This window comes from Paramormyrops kingsleyae, chromosome 12, assembly GCF_048594095.1.
Source record: "Paramormyrops kingsleyae isolate MSU_618 chromosome 12, PKINGS_0.4, whole genome shotgun sequence".
Taxonomy (NCBI): Eukaryota; Metazoa; Chordata; class Actinopteri; order Osteoglossiformes; family Mormyridae; genus Paramormyrops; species Paramormyrops kingsleyae.
This window is the reverse complement of record NC_132808.1, coordinates 5,893,609-5,911,534: the sequence shown is the minus strand read 5'-3', so window position 1 is coordinate 5,911,534 and position 17,926 is coordinate 5,893,609. Positions and strand designations below refer to the sequence as shown.

At 44.6% G+C, this 17,926-nt stretch overlaps 1 protein-coding gene across 3 annotated transcripts in view; it reads right to left on the bottom strand.

The window, feature by feature from the left end:
- Positions 1 to 811: 811 nt before the first annotated feature.
- The window catches only part of LOC111837705 (rab11 family-interacting protein 5), a 35,801-nt gene continuing 18,686 nt past the window's right edge, over positions 812 to 17,926 (bottom strand). For 2 of the 3 annotated variants that reach the window (XM_023799988.2, XM_072718547.1), the window contains exons 2-6: positions 16,792 to 17,291; positions 15,408 to 16,023; positions 9,952 to 12,834; positions 5,716 to 5,872; positions 812 to 4,225 (exon numbers count right to left, since the gene is read on the bottom strand). In XM_023799988.2, the coding sequence (XP_023655756.1) occupies positions 3,974 to 4,225; positions 5,716 to 5,872; positions 9,952 to 12,834; positions 15,408 to 16,023; positions 16,792 to 17,291 (4,408 nt within the window). In that variant the 3' untranslated portion in view covers positions 812 to 3,973. The remainder of the gene's footprint in view (positions 4,226 to 5,715; positions 5,873 to 9,951; positions 12,835 to 15,407; positions 16,024 to 16,791; positions 17,292 to 17,926) is intronic. The other variant, XM_023799989.2, reaches the window with a different exon arrangement.

Sequence of the window (17,926 nt, the reverse complement as noted above, 5' to 3'; positions counted from 1 at the left end):
TACAGCAATATCAATATAAATAGTGTACTACGGTTGTATATATTTCCTAGTGTGTCACACTTTAAATGTATGAATCAGAACACAAACGTGCATTTGGTTTCCAAAGAGATGTTAATTAGTCTACTGTTGTTTAACTGTTATTGTCATGAAGCTATGAAGTGGTGCCCCACTACCCTTTCCTTCATTATTATATTTATGTTAATACATGGGTAAAAAAAACCCCAATGTTTTGGATTGTACGTAAGTTAATTTTCATGTCATGTTGAACGATTTAACAATATCGAGCTTTTAAATAACTTCTAATCAAGGGTTTCGATTCAGTTGATTATATATTGTCCGATTCAGTACTTGCTGTGAATAGATATATTTAACCTGAACATTTTTGAAAAAAAAAATCCGGTTTAATAAATAGTCTAAGGATTTGTAAGAAATACAAGAAATCGAACCGAGATATGAGCGAACCATCAGATTAATTATAGGGGTAATATTGCCCTCTGGTGGTAGTAATGTGATTTTTTTTTTCTAGGACAGCGGGATTTGCCGCATAATGGGCGTTACAAAAACCAACGCAGATTTGCGGTCTTAGATGTGTTTTAAAGGAATAAAAATATGTTATAATGTAATATTACTGCTCATTTAATTTTTAATTATTTATTAATTGCTACTTGCTAAATTAACAGGACGTAACACATCGAGAAACTAAGCTTGAATTCAATGCTGTTTGAAATAATTCTTTAAAATGTCAACGTGTGAGTGCACATCTTATGCATATTATATACGAATGCTCAAAGAATACCACACACACCTGCAGTGAAATAGCAATGCTTTATTTTACATTACACAGTGCATAAGTTAAGCACGTTTGTGTATGTTGTCCTTATACCGGCAAAGCTGCACAGGACTGCAGTGGAGACAAGGCTAGACTGTAAGGGCTCTGGGGACACAAACAGCAAATATTTCACAAGATTTAAATTGAAACCAAAGTATAAATATGTAAGGTGTTGACACCAGTGCAAAGAACAATCATCTTCAAGCGTTATATTCCAGATCTTCCCCAGTATCCTACACCAGAAGTCATGAAGGTGCCGATATTAGATAAGAAGTGCTGTTCAGAGTTTATTTCATTAAATAAATGAAATTGACCATATATACTGTTATACTCAGAGAGTAGCTGTAATACTGACTAAAACTGGAATTAGGCCTATAATACAGATCCTAAACGACTGAAAATTATTTATTGTTGTACGAAAAAAAATAACTCCGCAGTTGGAAAGCAACTAAACAGACAGTTTGACATTCAAAGTATAGCAGACGTGTCCATGATAAAGATGTTTCAGCATTAATAGTTATAGTATTGTATATGGTACTTCAAATAAACTCTATTTTTTTTACTAAAAACCTAGGACTTACATGGAGAAGCCAGTGACAGGAAAACGAAGCTGTAGAAACAGGCTGTGGAATAAGCGTAGCCGTGATTAACACACAGTTGTGAGTAACACTGTCCTCGTGACCATTCAAGCACGCTTAATATATCCTGGAAGACTTTCTACTGTGATATAAAGGGGAATGCTAAAAAGCTGGCGGTATTAATAATGACAAAAATGATCTTGGTCTTGCTTTAATTGCATTGAATTTACCCTGAAGGCATTTAATCAGATCAAGGTTTGGGGCTATTTTTTACTCACTGTGGCATTTCCATGTCATTCACTGCAAAACAAAATATTTTCCCCACACTTGGGGAGCAATGTGTTGACTTTTTGCAGGAGAGTATTTTCTTTTTATTTTCATTCAGTATTTAAAAGTATAATGTACTGATACAATAGGTAAATTAATGCTATACAATCATGAAAGGAATAAAGAAAAAAAACATTAAAATGTGAAATAGGGAAAAAAAAACTAAAGGATCATATTCACAACTGTAAACTGCACCTGTTTATCCATGTACATTGCTTGGGCAAGAAAAAAAAATCAGAATAACTCTAAAATATTTTAGACACACAGCTAGAACGCTGGCTCCAAACTTAAGTGGACACCTATGCGAGAAGAGAACAAAGGATTACTTGGTGTTCTACGTGAAACGCAGGAGCTGTCTGAGAGCAAACAGAAACCCTTCCACGCAGATGAACCAGTAGAAAAAGGCGAAGTGGCTTATGTTCCTAGACCTTCTGAGAGCTATTTGGTCTCTGACTCATTTGGACTAGTGTTGGAGCCAGTTCTGAAAAAGGCTTTCGTGAAACAGTACCTGGCAAGTGCTGTAACACTGTACAGAAACAGTACATATAACAGCAAGAAGATCCAAGGGACAGAAATTTATTAAGTTCATCTCCCATGATGTTTTCACAAAGATTCTTCTTCATTTAAGGATTACCTTCCTGTAAGTTTCACAATTTGTGAAATATATTTGTTTGGCATTTCATGGGTTTTGATGGAACACCTACATGCCTCCTAATTTAAAATACTATCTTCAGAAACATGGCTGTGTTTGTTCTTGAAAGCACAGCTTGGCTCAGGGATGGTTTCAACAATCAAAACTCAGTCAGGTGGTACATATTTGCATCGAACCATTCTTAAACATTAAGTCCTAAAAAAAAACTGCAAACTAGGCCAGTAAGGCAGTGCTTGGCACTGGCCCTCACAGCGCCAGTGCGTGCTCTTATTCAGCGCCAGTGCGTGCTCTTATTCAGCGCCAGTGCGTGCTCTTATTCAGCGCCAGTGCGTGCTCTTATTCAGCGCCAGTGCGTGCTCTTATTCAGCGCCAGTGCGTGCTCTTATTCAGCGCCAGTGCGTGCTCTTATTCAGCGCCAGTGCGTGCTCTTATTCAGCGCCAGTGCGTGCTCTTATTCAGCGCCAGTGCGTGCTCTTATTCAGCGCCAGTGCGTGCTCTTATTCGCCCTGGTGACAGCACTCCGAAAAGGATCAGATGACAGGATAATATCCAATTCCTTGGCACTTCTCCAGCAGCTCAGAGCTACAAACAAAAAAAAAGCGCGACCTAAAGCTTAGGCTTAGCTGGGGCTCTGATGGCTTATCTACGCTCACTGTGAGCTAACGCTAACCTCCATACACGTGACCGGGGCCGTCCGGCTCTGGGGCTCCCCGCCTATTGCTGACCGGGGCCGGCCGGCTCTGGGGCTCCCCGCCTATCGGTGACCGGGGCCGGCCGGCTCTGGGGCTCCCCGCCTATCGCTTACCGGGGCCGGCCGGCTCTGGGGCTCCCCGCCTATCGCTGACCGGGGCCGGCCGGCTCTGGGGCTCCCCGCCTATCGCTGACCGGGGCCGGCCGGCTCTGGGGCTCCCCGCCTATCGGTGACCGGGGCCGGCCGGCTCTGGGGCTCCCCGCCTATCGCTGACCGGGGCCGGCCGGCTCTGGGGCTCCCCGCCTATCGCTGACCGGGGCCGGCCGGCTCTGGGGCTCCCCGCCTATCGCTGACCGGGGCCGGCCAGCTCTGGGGCTCCCCGCCTATCGGTGACCGGGCTTTTGTTAGGTACGTGTGTCAGAGAACCGGAAGCTGACAATGGCTGATGGGGCATCACATAAGCAGCTGAGAAGACAACGGCAAGGTAGGTCACAACCTAAGAGAAGGCTACACAGGCTGGATGCATACAACCACGGGGCCCCGCCCTCAAATCCTGTCCTGCTGCTCTAGAAGCAAGCAAAGCAAAATGGCTCGAGAAACCCCATCTGAGGTAGCAACTTTCGTCACACAAAACAGCAACCCACCCCCCAACCCCTGGAACTGAAGACTATGCATCAAACCTGGAGTCGTGCGGGTCCCCCGAACCCCTCCGTTCAAGCCCGACTCTCACTTGGGAAACGGCTCCGTGGACATTAAGCATGCAGGCATGGCATTTACTGGCTTTGCAGTTGCGTGGCAGTATAGGTGTGAGTAGACATGGAGCCGCCTGTTCGGGTCCGTGATGCCGCGGCCGGCCAGCAGGGGGCCTCGGCCTGCCGCAATCCCTCCCGTGCCCCTCACTTGTACCTGGAGCGCACCTGCAAGAGCGCAGGTGTCTGCTCCATGATGCGCACCAGCAGCCGGTCGATGTAGTCCTCCAGGTCGCGCACCTGCATCTTCATCTTCTTCAGCTCCACTTCGCGCTTCTCCAGCAGCGTCCCCTGCTTCTCCAGCTCCGCTCTCTGCTTCTCCAGCTCCGCCTCCTTCTGTAGCAGTAGAGCGACCAGCTCGCTGTGTGTCAGGTGCAGGTACTGGGCAGAGCTGTCAGGCTGGAAGGGGGGCAGCGTGTGAAGGTACAGCAAGCACATCACGTGTGTCAGTCTTCGATTTAGCCAATTTATGCCCCCCCGCCTTTCCCCCACCCAGTCATCTTGGGCCATGGGTAGGTGATGAAGCAGCAAGGCTGGGGATTCCATTCCATTGGCGCGCAGACACACACACAGACACACACACACACACACACAGACGCACATGTAGGGTAAACATATCCTTATGGGGACCACTCATTCATTTCAATAGGAAAAATGCTAACGCTAACTATGACAACCATAACCCCTACCCTGCCCTAACCATAACCATAAGTAACCTTAAGTAACCAAACAAAATACAAGACTTCTGGCATTTTCAGTATTTTAATTATAAGTAAATTTTAATTTACTTTCACAGATTTTTATTAAATTTAATTTCCCCTTGTGGGGACTGAAAAAATGGTAAAAATAACAGGTTTATATTGCGTCACATTTCTCATATTGCGACAAATTTAGAGAAGCCAATTAGCCTGCCTTTCTAACAAACATAAATGCAGCATTCAGAATATCCCACTGAACTCAACAATTCCTTAACAAACCGTTGTGAGAAACCAATATATATGTATATGGAGATGCATTTGGACAATGAATGGAGAGCAGGCCTGCAGGGACACACACACCGTCTATACTGAGAGCAGGCCTGCAGGGACACACACACTGTCTATACTGAGAGCAGGCCTGCAGGGACACACACACCGTCTATACTTAGTGCAGGCCTGCAGGGACACACACACCGTCTATACTGAGAGCAGGCCTGCAGGGACACACACACCGTCTATACTGAGTGCTGATGTCATTGGGGCCCCCAGACTTAATTAGCCAGTGGATGATTTATGTCCGGTAAAGTAAAGCTTCTAACACCCAAAAGCATACAGACCATCTTCCTTCATGTATCTGTTCTTACACAGATTTACCACAAGCTGAAAAACAAAGCCATTCTCAAACTGGAGATCTTTGGTACATTGGTTCTATGGTTCAAACTCACCGGTATTTTCAAGTTGTTAAGAGTGATGACATGTTAAGTATGATGACAGTCACGCATTAAACTAAAACTATATGATTATAACTATATAAGTAAAACTACAGCTGCCTTGAGCTGCAGAAACAATAGTAGAGGCAAAGTGAATAGCTGATTATCTTGAGATTACAGACGCTCCGCGGGTTATGATGGGGTTACATTTCAAGAAACCAAAATATCATAAGACAAAAATGCATTTTAAATTTTTAATACAGTACACCTAAGCTAAGAAACATCGTAGCCCATCTTAGCCGACCTTAAACATGCTTACAACACCTTACATCAGCCTACAGTCGGGCAACATCATTAATACAAAGCCTGTTTCATAATGAAGTGTTGAATATGTCATATAATTTATTGACTAATCATGCCCATTGTAACACAGACCCGGGGAGTGTCTGCATCCCGGTGTCCTGGGAGTGTGTCAGCCTACCTTGCTCCTGTCAGCTTCCGTCTCGCTCTGTGAGCTGGTCCACCTGGGGTGGATGGTCGATCTCAGCTTCTCCAAACCGCTCACTAAGACCGAGCGACCCTCTGCCTTTTTCTCCCCCTGCTGCAGTGTCGCAGTTAGGGGCTTCACTGGATGGGGGCTGTAGGAGAGAGATAATCAGGTGGGGTGGGGGGTACAACTCACTGAGCGGTTTGGGGAGGGGTGCATGAACCACACACATATACCCAGACAATTCATTTTTTAAGAATCAGCTTCTTTCCACATCATTTTCCATTGTGTATATGGAAATGATTGCAGCTCAACGTGGGATTCCACATCATTTATGTAGCCGCACAAAGAAGAAAAAAACTTTGTATCCCAGAAGACAGCCTTTGTCTGAAAGCACATTTAAAAGCCACACTTAACAGGATACAGTGGCCATTAAATATGGATGTTTGGAAAAAAACTGCATTCTTCCTTCAAACAAGACTGAAAATTTTGTTTCTTCAAATAAATCTTAAAAACGTATTATTGCTTGTTAAATTAAGTTCCAAGCTAACATTATTCACAAGGAAATATTAAATACTTTTACAAAAAAACACTTAGAAGTTTGTTTAGTTATAAATCCATATAATAGTATCATTAATATTATATATTACCAAGATGCCCTTTGGTAGCTGTTTCTCCACATTTGAGTTCCCCTAAACATTTATCACAGGTAAAATTCTGCATCCCAGCCGAATTAAGATCAGGAAGTAACTCAGGGAGAAGCTGTATGTCAGCAGAACTAGAGTGGTCTCCAAGAGGAGATGCTTCTCATGGGATAAGAGATACCACACTCCAAACACCCCAAAAATGTTACCGGAGGTGTTGACAGGTGCCCCAAGGATCTACACCGACCCCAAAAGGCTCAAAGGGAAACAGGGAACGGGGGGGGGGGGAAATAATTGTCATGTCAGCAAAGGTCTCCTGCCTGCTAATTGGACTGGGCATCCCGTCACCCAAAAGCGGCTTCACACAGCGGCCCCGAGGAGAAGGGGCTTTCTCAGGCCACCAACATCGAGATCCACAAGGGAGATGGTGGTGTGTGAAGGTGGGAGGGGGGAACCATGGGAGGGGAGGCAGGCCTGTGTGTGGGGCTGGGGGGGGGGGGGGGGGGGCACTTCCAGGAGCTCTCCAGTGCAGGCAAAATCTCACCCTTCATCTACATGGAGATAATGAGGTTCGAATACCTTGTAGAAAAATGACAGTGACCAAGAGTGAGATGCCAGCCTCTTTACCTAGCAATAGCATTTATAAAACCTCAGAAAAAAGCCTAAATTCCTGACCTAAAATGACCAACTGAGAGTCTGTTCTTATCACAGCGTGTAGTTAGAGTATGGAATAGTCTTCCTGCTAGTGTAGCGGAAGCTAAAACCCTGGGTTCCTTTAAATCAGAGCTAGACAAGATTTTAACAAAGTCAAAGTCAGTTTTTATTGTCAGTTCTGCCACATGTACAGAACACACAGAGAATTGAAATAACGTTTTCTCACAGACCCTAGTTAAACAGTAACATTAATACAAAAAAAATAAAAATGTAAAAATACAAGTAAGAAAATTTTTATTTTTTTTTGTATTAATGTTACTGTTTAACTAGGGTCTGTGAGAAAACGTTATAATTTCAACTCTGAGCTATTAGTTGAGTTCTCCCCAAACGAGCTCGATAAGCCAAATGGCCTCCTCTCGTTTGTAAATTTCTTGTGTTCTTATCAGCCGAGTGACAACCAGAAGGATGTCAGACTGTATAACGCATTTTGCTTATTACTTAACAACAATCCCGCAGGCCTGTAGCTGCAGATGTTTGCTAAAAGCTGCCTCACTTTAACCTTGTTGCTGATGCAGTTGTCATGGCCCCCAGGTTCTGTCTGTCCTTCGTTACCATCTCACATCTCTCTCCATAAGCACGTGACCTTGCACCCTCATTCCTTTCCAGTAGCTTCTGCACAATACCTCCATTTTGTTTGCTGGGTAACAGAAAGTGGAACACTGGCCATATGTCATCGCTATTTACTTCAGTTTGTGCTGATCTCCTGGGTATTAACAGTGCAATTATGTAAAAAAAGGAGTTCTGAAACTATGGGAGCAGATACAACCATGATTTACCATTCCAAGAAACTATGGATACCTTGCTGTTGTCCATTACAAATTCGGCTCCATTAAATACTGTAAGTATAACCACTGTAATTTCTCAAGACGGCTTGGAGACCGGATCATATCAAGTTATTAGCAGCATGAGAAGCTCCGACAGACCAAAGTGGAGATTTATGCCATTTTACGTCAGACATCAGCTTCTTGAAAAATGCAGGTCACGCTGCTATAAACAACAGTATTCATCTATTCATCAGTTCAGCTCAATTCCCCACCACCATCAGAAAAACAGCTCACAATATCAGTCCTATCAGCACCTGCAAAGGTCCTTTTAAAACATTTTTTATAATAGTTTGAAAGATCAATCTATATTTATTGGTATCTGAAATAGAGAGATATTCATGTTTAGTTTCAGGTTCCCAGTAGTTTTATATTTATTTATATAGTTTTATATGTATTTTGATATGTTTGGTTTCCCACACACTGTCTAGGTGCTCACTATTGTGCAGCATAGCAGTGGACGGCTGCTTTGGCTGGACGTAAACAGGACAAGATATCAGGGAAAAACTGCTGAATCCTTGCAGAGAGTAGAATGGAGAAGCACTGGATCAGAGCACAAGGCAACGTTAGGGACACATCTAATAAGACAGGAGACCAAACAGACTAGAAACAACTGACAATTACAGGAAGAACGGGCAAACCGTTCATGCAAGATACCAGGCATGGATCAGGAACCACGGATTAACTATGGAGACAATAATGATTAGCCTTGAACTGAAGAAAAGAGCTTCAAGACTAAGCACTACGCAGAGCTCTGCATGCAGTTTAAACAGAATCCCAATGAGGCCTGATTAGTGGGCATGTCATATTCATATCAACGGGAGTTTGCGCTTCATGGCCACTCGCGGTGCAGTAAAGAGGATCAGGTTGCCCTCTTGTGGCCAGTTAGAGAAACACATCTTCTACTTAAATTAAGACATTGCTTGCACGTCTTTCACTGACAGACTGAAGAAAAAAAAATCTGTATATTAAAATTATACAGAACAATGTGTGTGCTTGCTGTGATGCATACCCATCCATCCATCGTCCAACCCGCTTATCCCACTGGGGGTCCATAGCCTATCCTGGAAGCAATGGGCACGAGGCAGGGAAGAACCCTGGATGGGGGGCCAGCCTATCACAGGGCACACTTGCACACCATTCACTCACACATACACACCTAAGGGCAATTTAGCAACGCCAATTAGCCTCAGCATGTCTTTGGACTGTGGGGGGAAACTGGAGTACCTGGAGGAAACCCCACGACGACACGGGGAGAACATGCAAACTCCACACACATGTGACCCAGGTGGCGACTCGAACCCAGGTCCCAGAGGTGTGAGGCAACAGCGCTAACCACTGCACCACCATGCCGCCCCCGTGATGCATGCAGTGTAATTCTATTAGCATTGCTACGATTGTTCCTAAGCACCATTTTTACCACCTGATCATTGCCACATATACTGTAACAAAATAAAACATCTTTTTAAGTATCATAATGATGCAATGTAATTTGTGTACTTCATTCTTTTTAATTTAATTTGAGTCAATTCTTGTTAAAAAAAAAGGGAAACAACATAAACATAAGAATTCGCTAAAAAGCCAAGGCTTGATAAATCCACTCAGACTAATAAAGCTGCTATAATTATTGCAAGTGAATAGTGAAATAACTAATTTATATAAATATACAATTGGCTGTTATATTATTATGGTAGAAACTGCTCTACGTAGGTTTTTATAGGGTTATATTAAGGTTATAGGTTTATTTAACAGCTGTTGAGTGTTTTACGCTAAATACTATAACTGGAATTACAGTATATTCATTCAGCTCTGCAGCCTGCAATGCTGTTTAAGGTCATTTGTTAGTGAAGTGTTTTATTCAAGCCAATAAGGTTGACGCTTCACTTCCTGTGAGGGCCCCTCCTCCCCCTCTGTACAATGATATCCCCTGCAGCTGTAATACACTGATATTACTATAGTATAACATGAGGTGTACAGGTAGAATGAGTGGGATGGGCTAGTCACCAATGAGGGAGTGTTGGACCGTCTTCTAAGCTAGATGTTTGTCTCACCTGCTCTCATGACGGGACAGGATGCTGGAGGCCGGCTGTGTCTCCTCGGGCAAAACCGTGTGCGCTGCACCAATCAGTGGTAGGACAGTGGAGAAGGGGGCGGCGACCTTGGCGGTCCCTTCTGATGGCCTCACAGTCATGAGGGGCAGGATGGGAGAGGGGGAGAGGGCAGGCTGGGAATTAGTTTTAGCTACTGGGGAGGAGGTAGAGGAAGCCTGGTGGGTACGGACATGCAGAAGGTCTCCAGAAGGAAAGTCATCTTTGAGGCTTCTACAGTCGGGGGCTAATTTGGCATGAAGGTCTTTAAAGCTGTTCTCCTTCGTGCTCTCTGAAAGAGGCTGCTCCGTTGGAGTACATTCTTTATGGTCATGTTTTAACTCAGTCCTGACAAAACGGGATTCTGGGGTTATTTCTTGGTCTTGGGAGACTGTTGAGGCAAGACTCAATGTAACAGGTGAAGCACACTCGTCTCTCTGCTGTTCGAAAGGCAGCTGTAAATGAACCCTCCTTCCAAGGGGTTCATTTACATCCCTTGCAGCACTGATCATCTGGCTCCTGAGGCAATGCTCATCAGGATATGACCCTTTGGCATGTAATTCCTTGCTTTGCAATGTATCCTTATCTACCATCACAGGGACACTGCTGAACAGCCCGGGTGGCTTAGAGGCATGGATCCCTTCTTCTTTCCTTATCACAGAGTCTTTGGCGGGTCTGTTTGAAATTTGGAACTCATTAGTAGAATCATCTATTGTTCCAGATGAAGGCTCTTCAGGAGGAGGTAGAGCTGTAGCATTCAAAGGCACCGTCTCATTGCAAGTGTCCTTTCTTGAGGAGTTTTCAAATTCCTCATTTGTTGTTGCCTCAGACAACCCATGTTCTTTGGCAGTATTAAGGTTAACTACAAAGAAATCAGAGTTCGCAGGAGCTGGTGGATTCGTTTCAGAGCAATCAAAGGTTAAAGTGTTAGTGACATTTAGATTATTTCCAAAAATGCCTTCAGCATTTCCTTTAAAAGTGTTATTATAATGCATAACTGGCAAAGTTGAGTCATTGAGGTTCATGTCATTGTGCTGAAAGTCAAGCACTGAACATTGAAGTTTGTTATCTAGATTCACTTCAGCTCTTGAGGTCAGGCTGGGTGCTCTTCCAAAGCTTGGTTCCTTTTCAGTTGCCCTTGTCAAATTGCATGCCGACTGGAATTTATCCGCAGGAGGCAAAACAAGGTTATTTGTGAGTTTCATAGGTTTTACAGAAACAGACAAGTCTGGCTCCACAACAGACGTTTCAGCTGCATTTCTGTAAATTTCTGACATAAATTCAAGAGAAATGCTTTCAAGAGCACTAGGTTCTGTGCAGATCTCAGCAAAAGAACTTGAAGGTTTGGAGTAACTTTCAGTAATGATGATCCCAGGAACAGCACTGGAAGCCACTATATTTTGGTAGTTATTGTTAACTTCTTTTGTTTTGGGAACACCTTCGAGATCTGTAGTGGGACCTTGTAAGGCCGGGCAAAGTGAGTTGGTCATTTTGTTAGTTCTTGGATAAACAGTGGCTATTTTAGACGTTTTCTTGCATGCGATATCTGTGATAACATCTAAGTCTTTAAAGCTAGCTTCTAAGAGTTTGTGAGATTGGATTCCTCCAACGACATCTGATTTATTTGTTGCCATTTCAGTGACAAATTGGCTCAGTGTGTCACTCTGGAGTTCAGGTGTATTTATGGTAAGCTCTAAAGCTGAAATATTTGTATCTTTCTTGGATTCTTCAGCAAAACCAGGACTACTAACACTTAAAGGTTTCTCAGATTCTCCCTCAAAGGCTTCAGACTTAAAGTTATTGAGATTATCCAAATTACTTTCAGAAATACATTTGTCCTCAGGTGAGGATTTCCTGTTTTCAGCTTTACTTGCAGTTGTCTCCAGACTACTGTTGTAGTGTCCAGTGGTCCCTGTGTTGCTGTTCAGTAAATTCAAAGGGGATGGACTACAGCCACTAGGACAACTGCTTGCACCTCCTTCTGTGAATAATTCCGTATCTGATGAGTTCTGCTGGGAAGGAAAGGTCATTATTCTCCCATAATCCACCTCCTTCTGGTGCAGCATGGATGCTACATCTGTCTGGAACAACAAGCATGCCTCTTTTTTCACCGCCAGCTCCTCGGCTCGGTCTAACCAGCTGTCTGGTCGCACCTCTTTGACGGGCCTGCGTGGGGGCAGTGGGGGGGCTTTCCCGTCAGGCTCAAGGTCCGCAGAGGTCTCCTCCTTAATGCAACACGTTGGTCTGCTTCGAGGGAGACTGTTTGCCCTGTGAGGGGACAGCGCTTTGGGTGGCGTCTGAGGGGTCGGGGCTTTCTGTGACCTCAGCCTGCTGGAAGCGAAGGCCTCGAATGAGTCGTCCCACTCGGCAGACATGGAGCGCGTGGCAGGCAAGCTGGGGGAACCGGGAGATCTCGGGAGCAGTGCAGGTAGGGATTGCTGTCTGCAGACACCCGTAGGACGGTCCCTCTTGGAGGCAATATTTTCCTGCAGGGCTTGAGTGTTATTATTGGAAGGACAGGTACCAGGCCAGTTGGGGGGAGGTGCAGAAGGCCAGAGGGTAGAATTGGGGGGGCAGGGAGCAGGCGATACAGTTTTAAGAGCCTGGTCAGCTATAAGCTCCTCAAAGAAAGGGTTATACTGCAGACGGGTAAAGAAGGGGTTTGAGGGAGATATCGGGGGGGTGGCTGGCGATGGGGTGAAGGGGTTAGCATGGCGGGGGCTGCCCAGGGCAGTCGGGCTGGGGGCAAGAGCAGGACTAGGACTGGGGGAAAGGTGATTGGGGGAGTGAGGTGAGAGGTGAAAGGGCGCATCTGAGCTGGTTTCTACCTTAGGAGACACTTCCGGGCTGTGGAGGGAAGGCACAGATAGTCCTCTTAGTTAGATCAGAGCCACGGACAAGCCAACCAGCTTAGAGAAGGTCTGCAGTAAGTAAGGGGCGACAACATGGCCACCCCAGGTAGACAGGTTAACTACGTCTCTCTGAAACAGAAAATATCAGTACCGCTCTGTGAAGAATCTACTTAGCTTTCTGGTCGCTGATGTGCTGCATCTCTGCTTTTCAGGTTTCTTTGTGCACTATTTTTTGAGTAAGCTGACTCATTTTCTAAAGGATTCATTCCACATTGTGCGGTGGGTGTTTAAAAGAAGCATACAAACTTTGAGTTTAGTATAACAGAAACATTTTATTAGCTGTGTTTGTTTTGGTTCTAGATAGGTATGCTCTAATCAATACCGAAATACTGAAGGAGTTAGCAGTAACAGATACAAGTCTATTTAATATGTTTGTTTTGAGATAAGTCACGCCGTTTTAGATTCAGGTTTGCAGTAAGCAACAAGAGGTCATCTTCAATTTCGAACATTTAGCTGTATTTAAAGTAAAAGAATGAAATGTCAAAACTGAGATTGCAGAAAAGATTATGGAGCTAAAATAAGGGACAGGCATGACAAAGCCATTCCAAGCCAAAGGATTCTGATCGGAGATAGTGACCTTCTTTCAGTCATATTTCATCAGGCTTCATTTTACAATATCATAAGGGAGACAAATGCTCCCAGGCAAGACATATCTTTTAAATTTGAGTAAAATCATTTGTGCTTAGGTTTATGCGTCAAATGTAATATTTCCAGAAATGTCAAATTTGTTTAAACATGATCACAGTGATGAGGCAGTTGCCTGGTACTGAGAAATAAAGAGATGGTTTAAAATACCATGTGAGAAAGATGTCTGGATCTCAAAGCAGCATGCAGAGATGATTACAATACACCAAATTAGCAAGAACAAAAACCCAAAGGCTCTTAAAGTTAGCAGTTTTCTGTGTGATCCAGGTCTGAGTCTGGTAGGGATGAGCCCAGAACCATGCAAACATACCATTAATGATGCCTAGCTGGGTCTTATTAAAAACAGTATATTCTCACAGACAAAACAGCCAGCTGAACTGACGACAGAGACAAGATCAGGAAATACAGAAGAATGCAGAACCCAGTCACAGAAACTGCATAGAACCTCACTGAATACCACAGGAGGTTCTCTTTCATGTTTCAATTTTTGTTTTAATTTAGTGTTTTTGTTAGTGGTAACCAAATACCAAAGAAAAAGAAGAACTCTAATGACCTGGGAACCGACCCCTAGATTATTACTGTGTTTGGAACAAAGGGACTGGAATCGGACCCACATGAAATATCTGACAACATAAGCAATGAAAGTCTCCATTCCACATGGAAAATATTCAAAACTTGCTGCAGTACAGCATAGTTCCCAAAATGATCACAATAAAAATATAGATGAATCAGGAAACATTGGTTTGTCCAACCCCATTTGCAGTGGTGTTAAAGTTCAGCTGTTTGCAGATGTTGGCACTATTCAGACTGGAACTGTGTTACGTCCCAGAACACGGGGCACTTCCTCACCACCTTCACTTACACCCTGCAGTCGTTACCTATACAGTACATCAGGAGCCAAGAGCAATTATCCATGTATGTAGTTACCATACACAGGGATCTGACGTATTTTAGTTTAAACATAAAACTCAGCAGGTGATTAGAGTTCTCAGCAGGCTCCAGAGGCTTCCCAGCATGCTGTCACAGGACATGGGGTTTGGTAAAACCACAAAAAGCCAGCAAATGAGCAATTATGGAATAAGAGATAATCAAGCCAGGCCCTAATCCTGAACAACCCCACAATCAAAGCACATGCTTTGAACAGCATTGTAGGCCTGCGAGAGCTTTCCCACAACACCCCGTTTAAATAATAAATAAATCATCAGATCCTTGTTCTTATTAATAACCATTTGACCGTATTCTGGCCATTTTAGGCAGTAGTTGGCGTCTTCTTTACAAGGAAAACTTTGCAGATAATGTTATCTGGGAATGACTGCCTCGTGGGCATTCGACTGGAAAGTTTCTATCAGGAACGACTGGCTCACGTTCAGGATGTTGCCCTCTTAAGGGAAACACATGGATTCAGTGTTTAATCCACGTATACGTCTGTCCTGATACAGGGTGTCCCTTCTGGTAGTGTCCTAGTTACACTTGGCATTAAAGGTAAATGTAGTAATTTGTCATTATTATCAGCAATTAGTAATTAAAAAATGAAGATACAATTTATAACGCTAAAAATAAAAATAAAAACTTTTGGGAAGTTAAATTTAATATCCATATTGTGTACTTAGTGGACTTACCTTTGGCTTAATAATTTTAAATTAATACCTTTGGTGTGTAAAGAACAATGTATCAATCATCTGTTTATCCATTTATCTGGTTTAACCTAAATATGAAGCCTCTATTATCCAATGATGTTTTACAGTATCTAGCCTTGCATCTCTTAATGCCCTATTTACTCACCTGAAGGTCTGCTACTAGCTAAGAGGATTTACCCCAGGTGGATACTTTTAAAAACCCAGGACGGGAAGGGCAAACACTTACCTTGGTTTGTTCTGTGGGTCCTTGGTGCCAAACCAGCCCCTGTGTCTCTCCTCGGTAGTGGGGGCACTTTGGGTCGGCTGGCCCTTGCCCAAGTCTGTTCCCTTCCCAGCGGAATCACTCTTGCCCTGGGAGAACAGGTTCCTCTTCGGTTTCTTTTCCTCACTAGCAGCTTCAGGCTTTACCACTGCGGCTGCAAGGGCCTCCTGCCCCTGGACCTGCTCCTCCAGGCCCCCGTCTGGCTGCTTTGGTGCAGGGGCCACGACGGACTTCTCCTCCTTTCCGGCCCTGTCGAAAGACCAGCGCCTGGCAGCCCCCACGGCCCTGGCGGGGTCCTCGCTGCGGCGGGTGAGATTCTGGAGCGAGCGGGAGAGGGGCGAGCACTTGTCCAGCAGGCCCAGCCGGGTCTGCAGCACGCTGACGCTGCGGGGCACGGCCGGCTCGCCTCCGTAAATGTGGCTGCCGTTGATGCACAGCGTGGAGCGTGAGAGCGCTGTGCTCTGTGCTTTCAGGTTCTCCACGGCGCGGGGCGCGGGCAGGAAGGCTGTCACCTTGCTGGCCTCGTCACTGAATGCCCTCTTGTGGGTCATCAGCAGCGGGGAGGGCTGTGTAGTGTGAACTGGGAGGGCAGACGAGAGGAGGAGGACGTCATCACACCATTCACCGTTCGTGGTTCCCTCTCCATATCAGGACATGCTTATCTTAAGGCCATACGAGTACAGGCAGTCGTCAGGTTAAGAATGGCCGACTTACAGACAACTCATACTTACAAACAGACTGCCATAAAGCCTATTACATAAAAAATTTGGGTTTAATGCAATGTTTCGCAATAACGAACATGCTTGTGAAAACATTATGCAGCAACGGTTCATCAAATCGAGGTACAGTTCAGTGGCACATATAGTTTTCTATACTTTAATAATAATAATAATAATAATAATAATAATAATAATAATAATAATAATAATAATAATAATAATAATAACAACAACAACTACAATAATAATTATAATAATTATTATTATTATTACTATGGACTGTATTATTATTTTTCCGACTTACCTGCAAATTCAACCTAAAGATAGACTTAGGGAATGGATCTCTTTTGAAAACAGGGAACTGCCTGTACATCAATATTATAAAAATCTCATGCATTCTGAGCTTCTAAACACTAAGAATCACTTCTAGCCTATAACCCTGACTTACAGGCCTTCATTAATATACACAAGTAATCAATAATAAATAGTGCTATGCTTTGATGCTACTACTATGAAAATAAAAATAATATTCGAGTAAATCGCTGCCGCCAAGGTGATATAGAATAAACTACGTGCGAATCACTAACTAAAGCTTACAGAATCCTGCACGCTTACGAGCACGTCCTCACCAGGGCTGTTGTCTGCCGTCAGGTTGCTGCTGTTGCTGGGGGAGTTGGAGAGGTCAGACACCACCATGCTGATACCGGCCGTGGGACTCAGGCTGCCACCGGGCGAGGACAGCGTGCTCCCCTCGGAGGTCAGGGACGTGCTGGAGCGTGTGTCTGAAGTCTTCCGCAGCTTCCCCTTCCCAAAGAAGCCCTTTATCTTGCCCTTTCGGGTCAAGGCCCCCTCCTCGCCGTCCTCGTCGTCGCCGGCATCACCCGCGAGGCGCCCCGAGCCCGAAAGGGCGGCGTATCCCCTGGGCACGATCGCGGAGTTTGTCTCGGCGTCCCCCCTCTTCTTGCCCTTGACGCGGTCCTTCAGCTTGCCCAAGGCGGATCGCGGCTTGTCCTTCATGGAAAGGTCGTACATGCTGGCCGTCAGGTTGTTGCGGGTGAACTGGACGGTCACCTGGACCTCACCCCGCTCCTTCTCACGCTTCCCTGACTTGGAGTGCAGCTTATACCACCTGGGCCAGTGTAAGAAGTGACAGCCAGTTTGTCATCCAATCACAACTACCGTTACTCCCCAGCCATTCACTATACCCCTAGCACCCACTTAGCACATTCCATAACTGGATTTTAGACTCTGACGCTGGATTTGCAATATGGCTTTCAGAATTAAACTCTGAAACTAGATCTTCACCTGCAAGTTTGTGTCTGACACTCGGGCTAAGGCAGGGAAACACGATGAATCCTATTTGATCACAGGACGAATACACATATACACCAGGGACAACTCTGGATGCCAATCACCTAACCGCACGTCTCTGGACTGCAAGAGACAACTGAAGTACTAGGAGAAAACCCACGTGACATTGCGAGCACACGCAAACTCCAAATATCAAACGTATGTGGTGAGCAAGGAGGCACAGCAGACAAGCGTACAGGCGAATACTCCTTGAGAGACAATGTTCATTTAGGAGAAAATATACAAAAGTAACGGGAGGCAGTAGTTCCTTCAGGGCAGGAATCCTCTTAGATTTATGTGTATAGAGATCACTTGAACAGCTAAAGCTCCTATACTTAGGATGGGCTTTAAATCTTTCTAGGGATGATTTTCCTCCTCTTGTCCTGGTGGCAATTATTAGCCACTAGCTAGCTA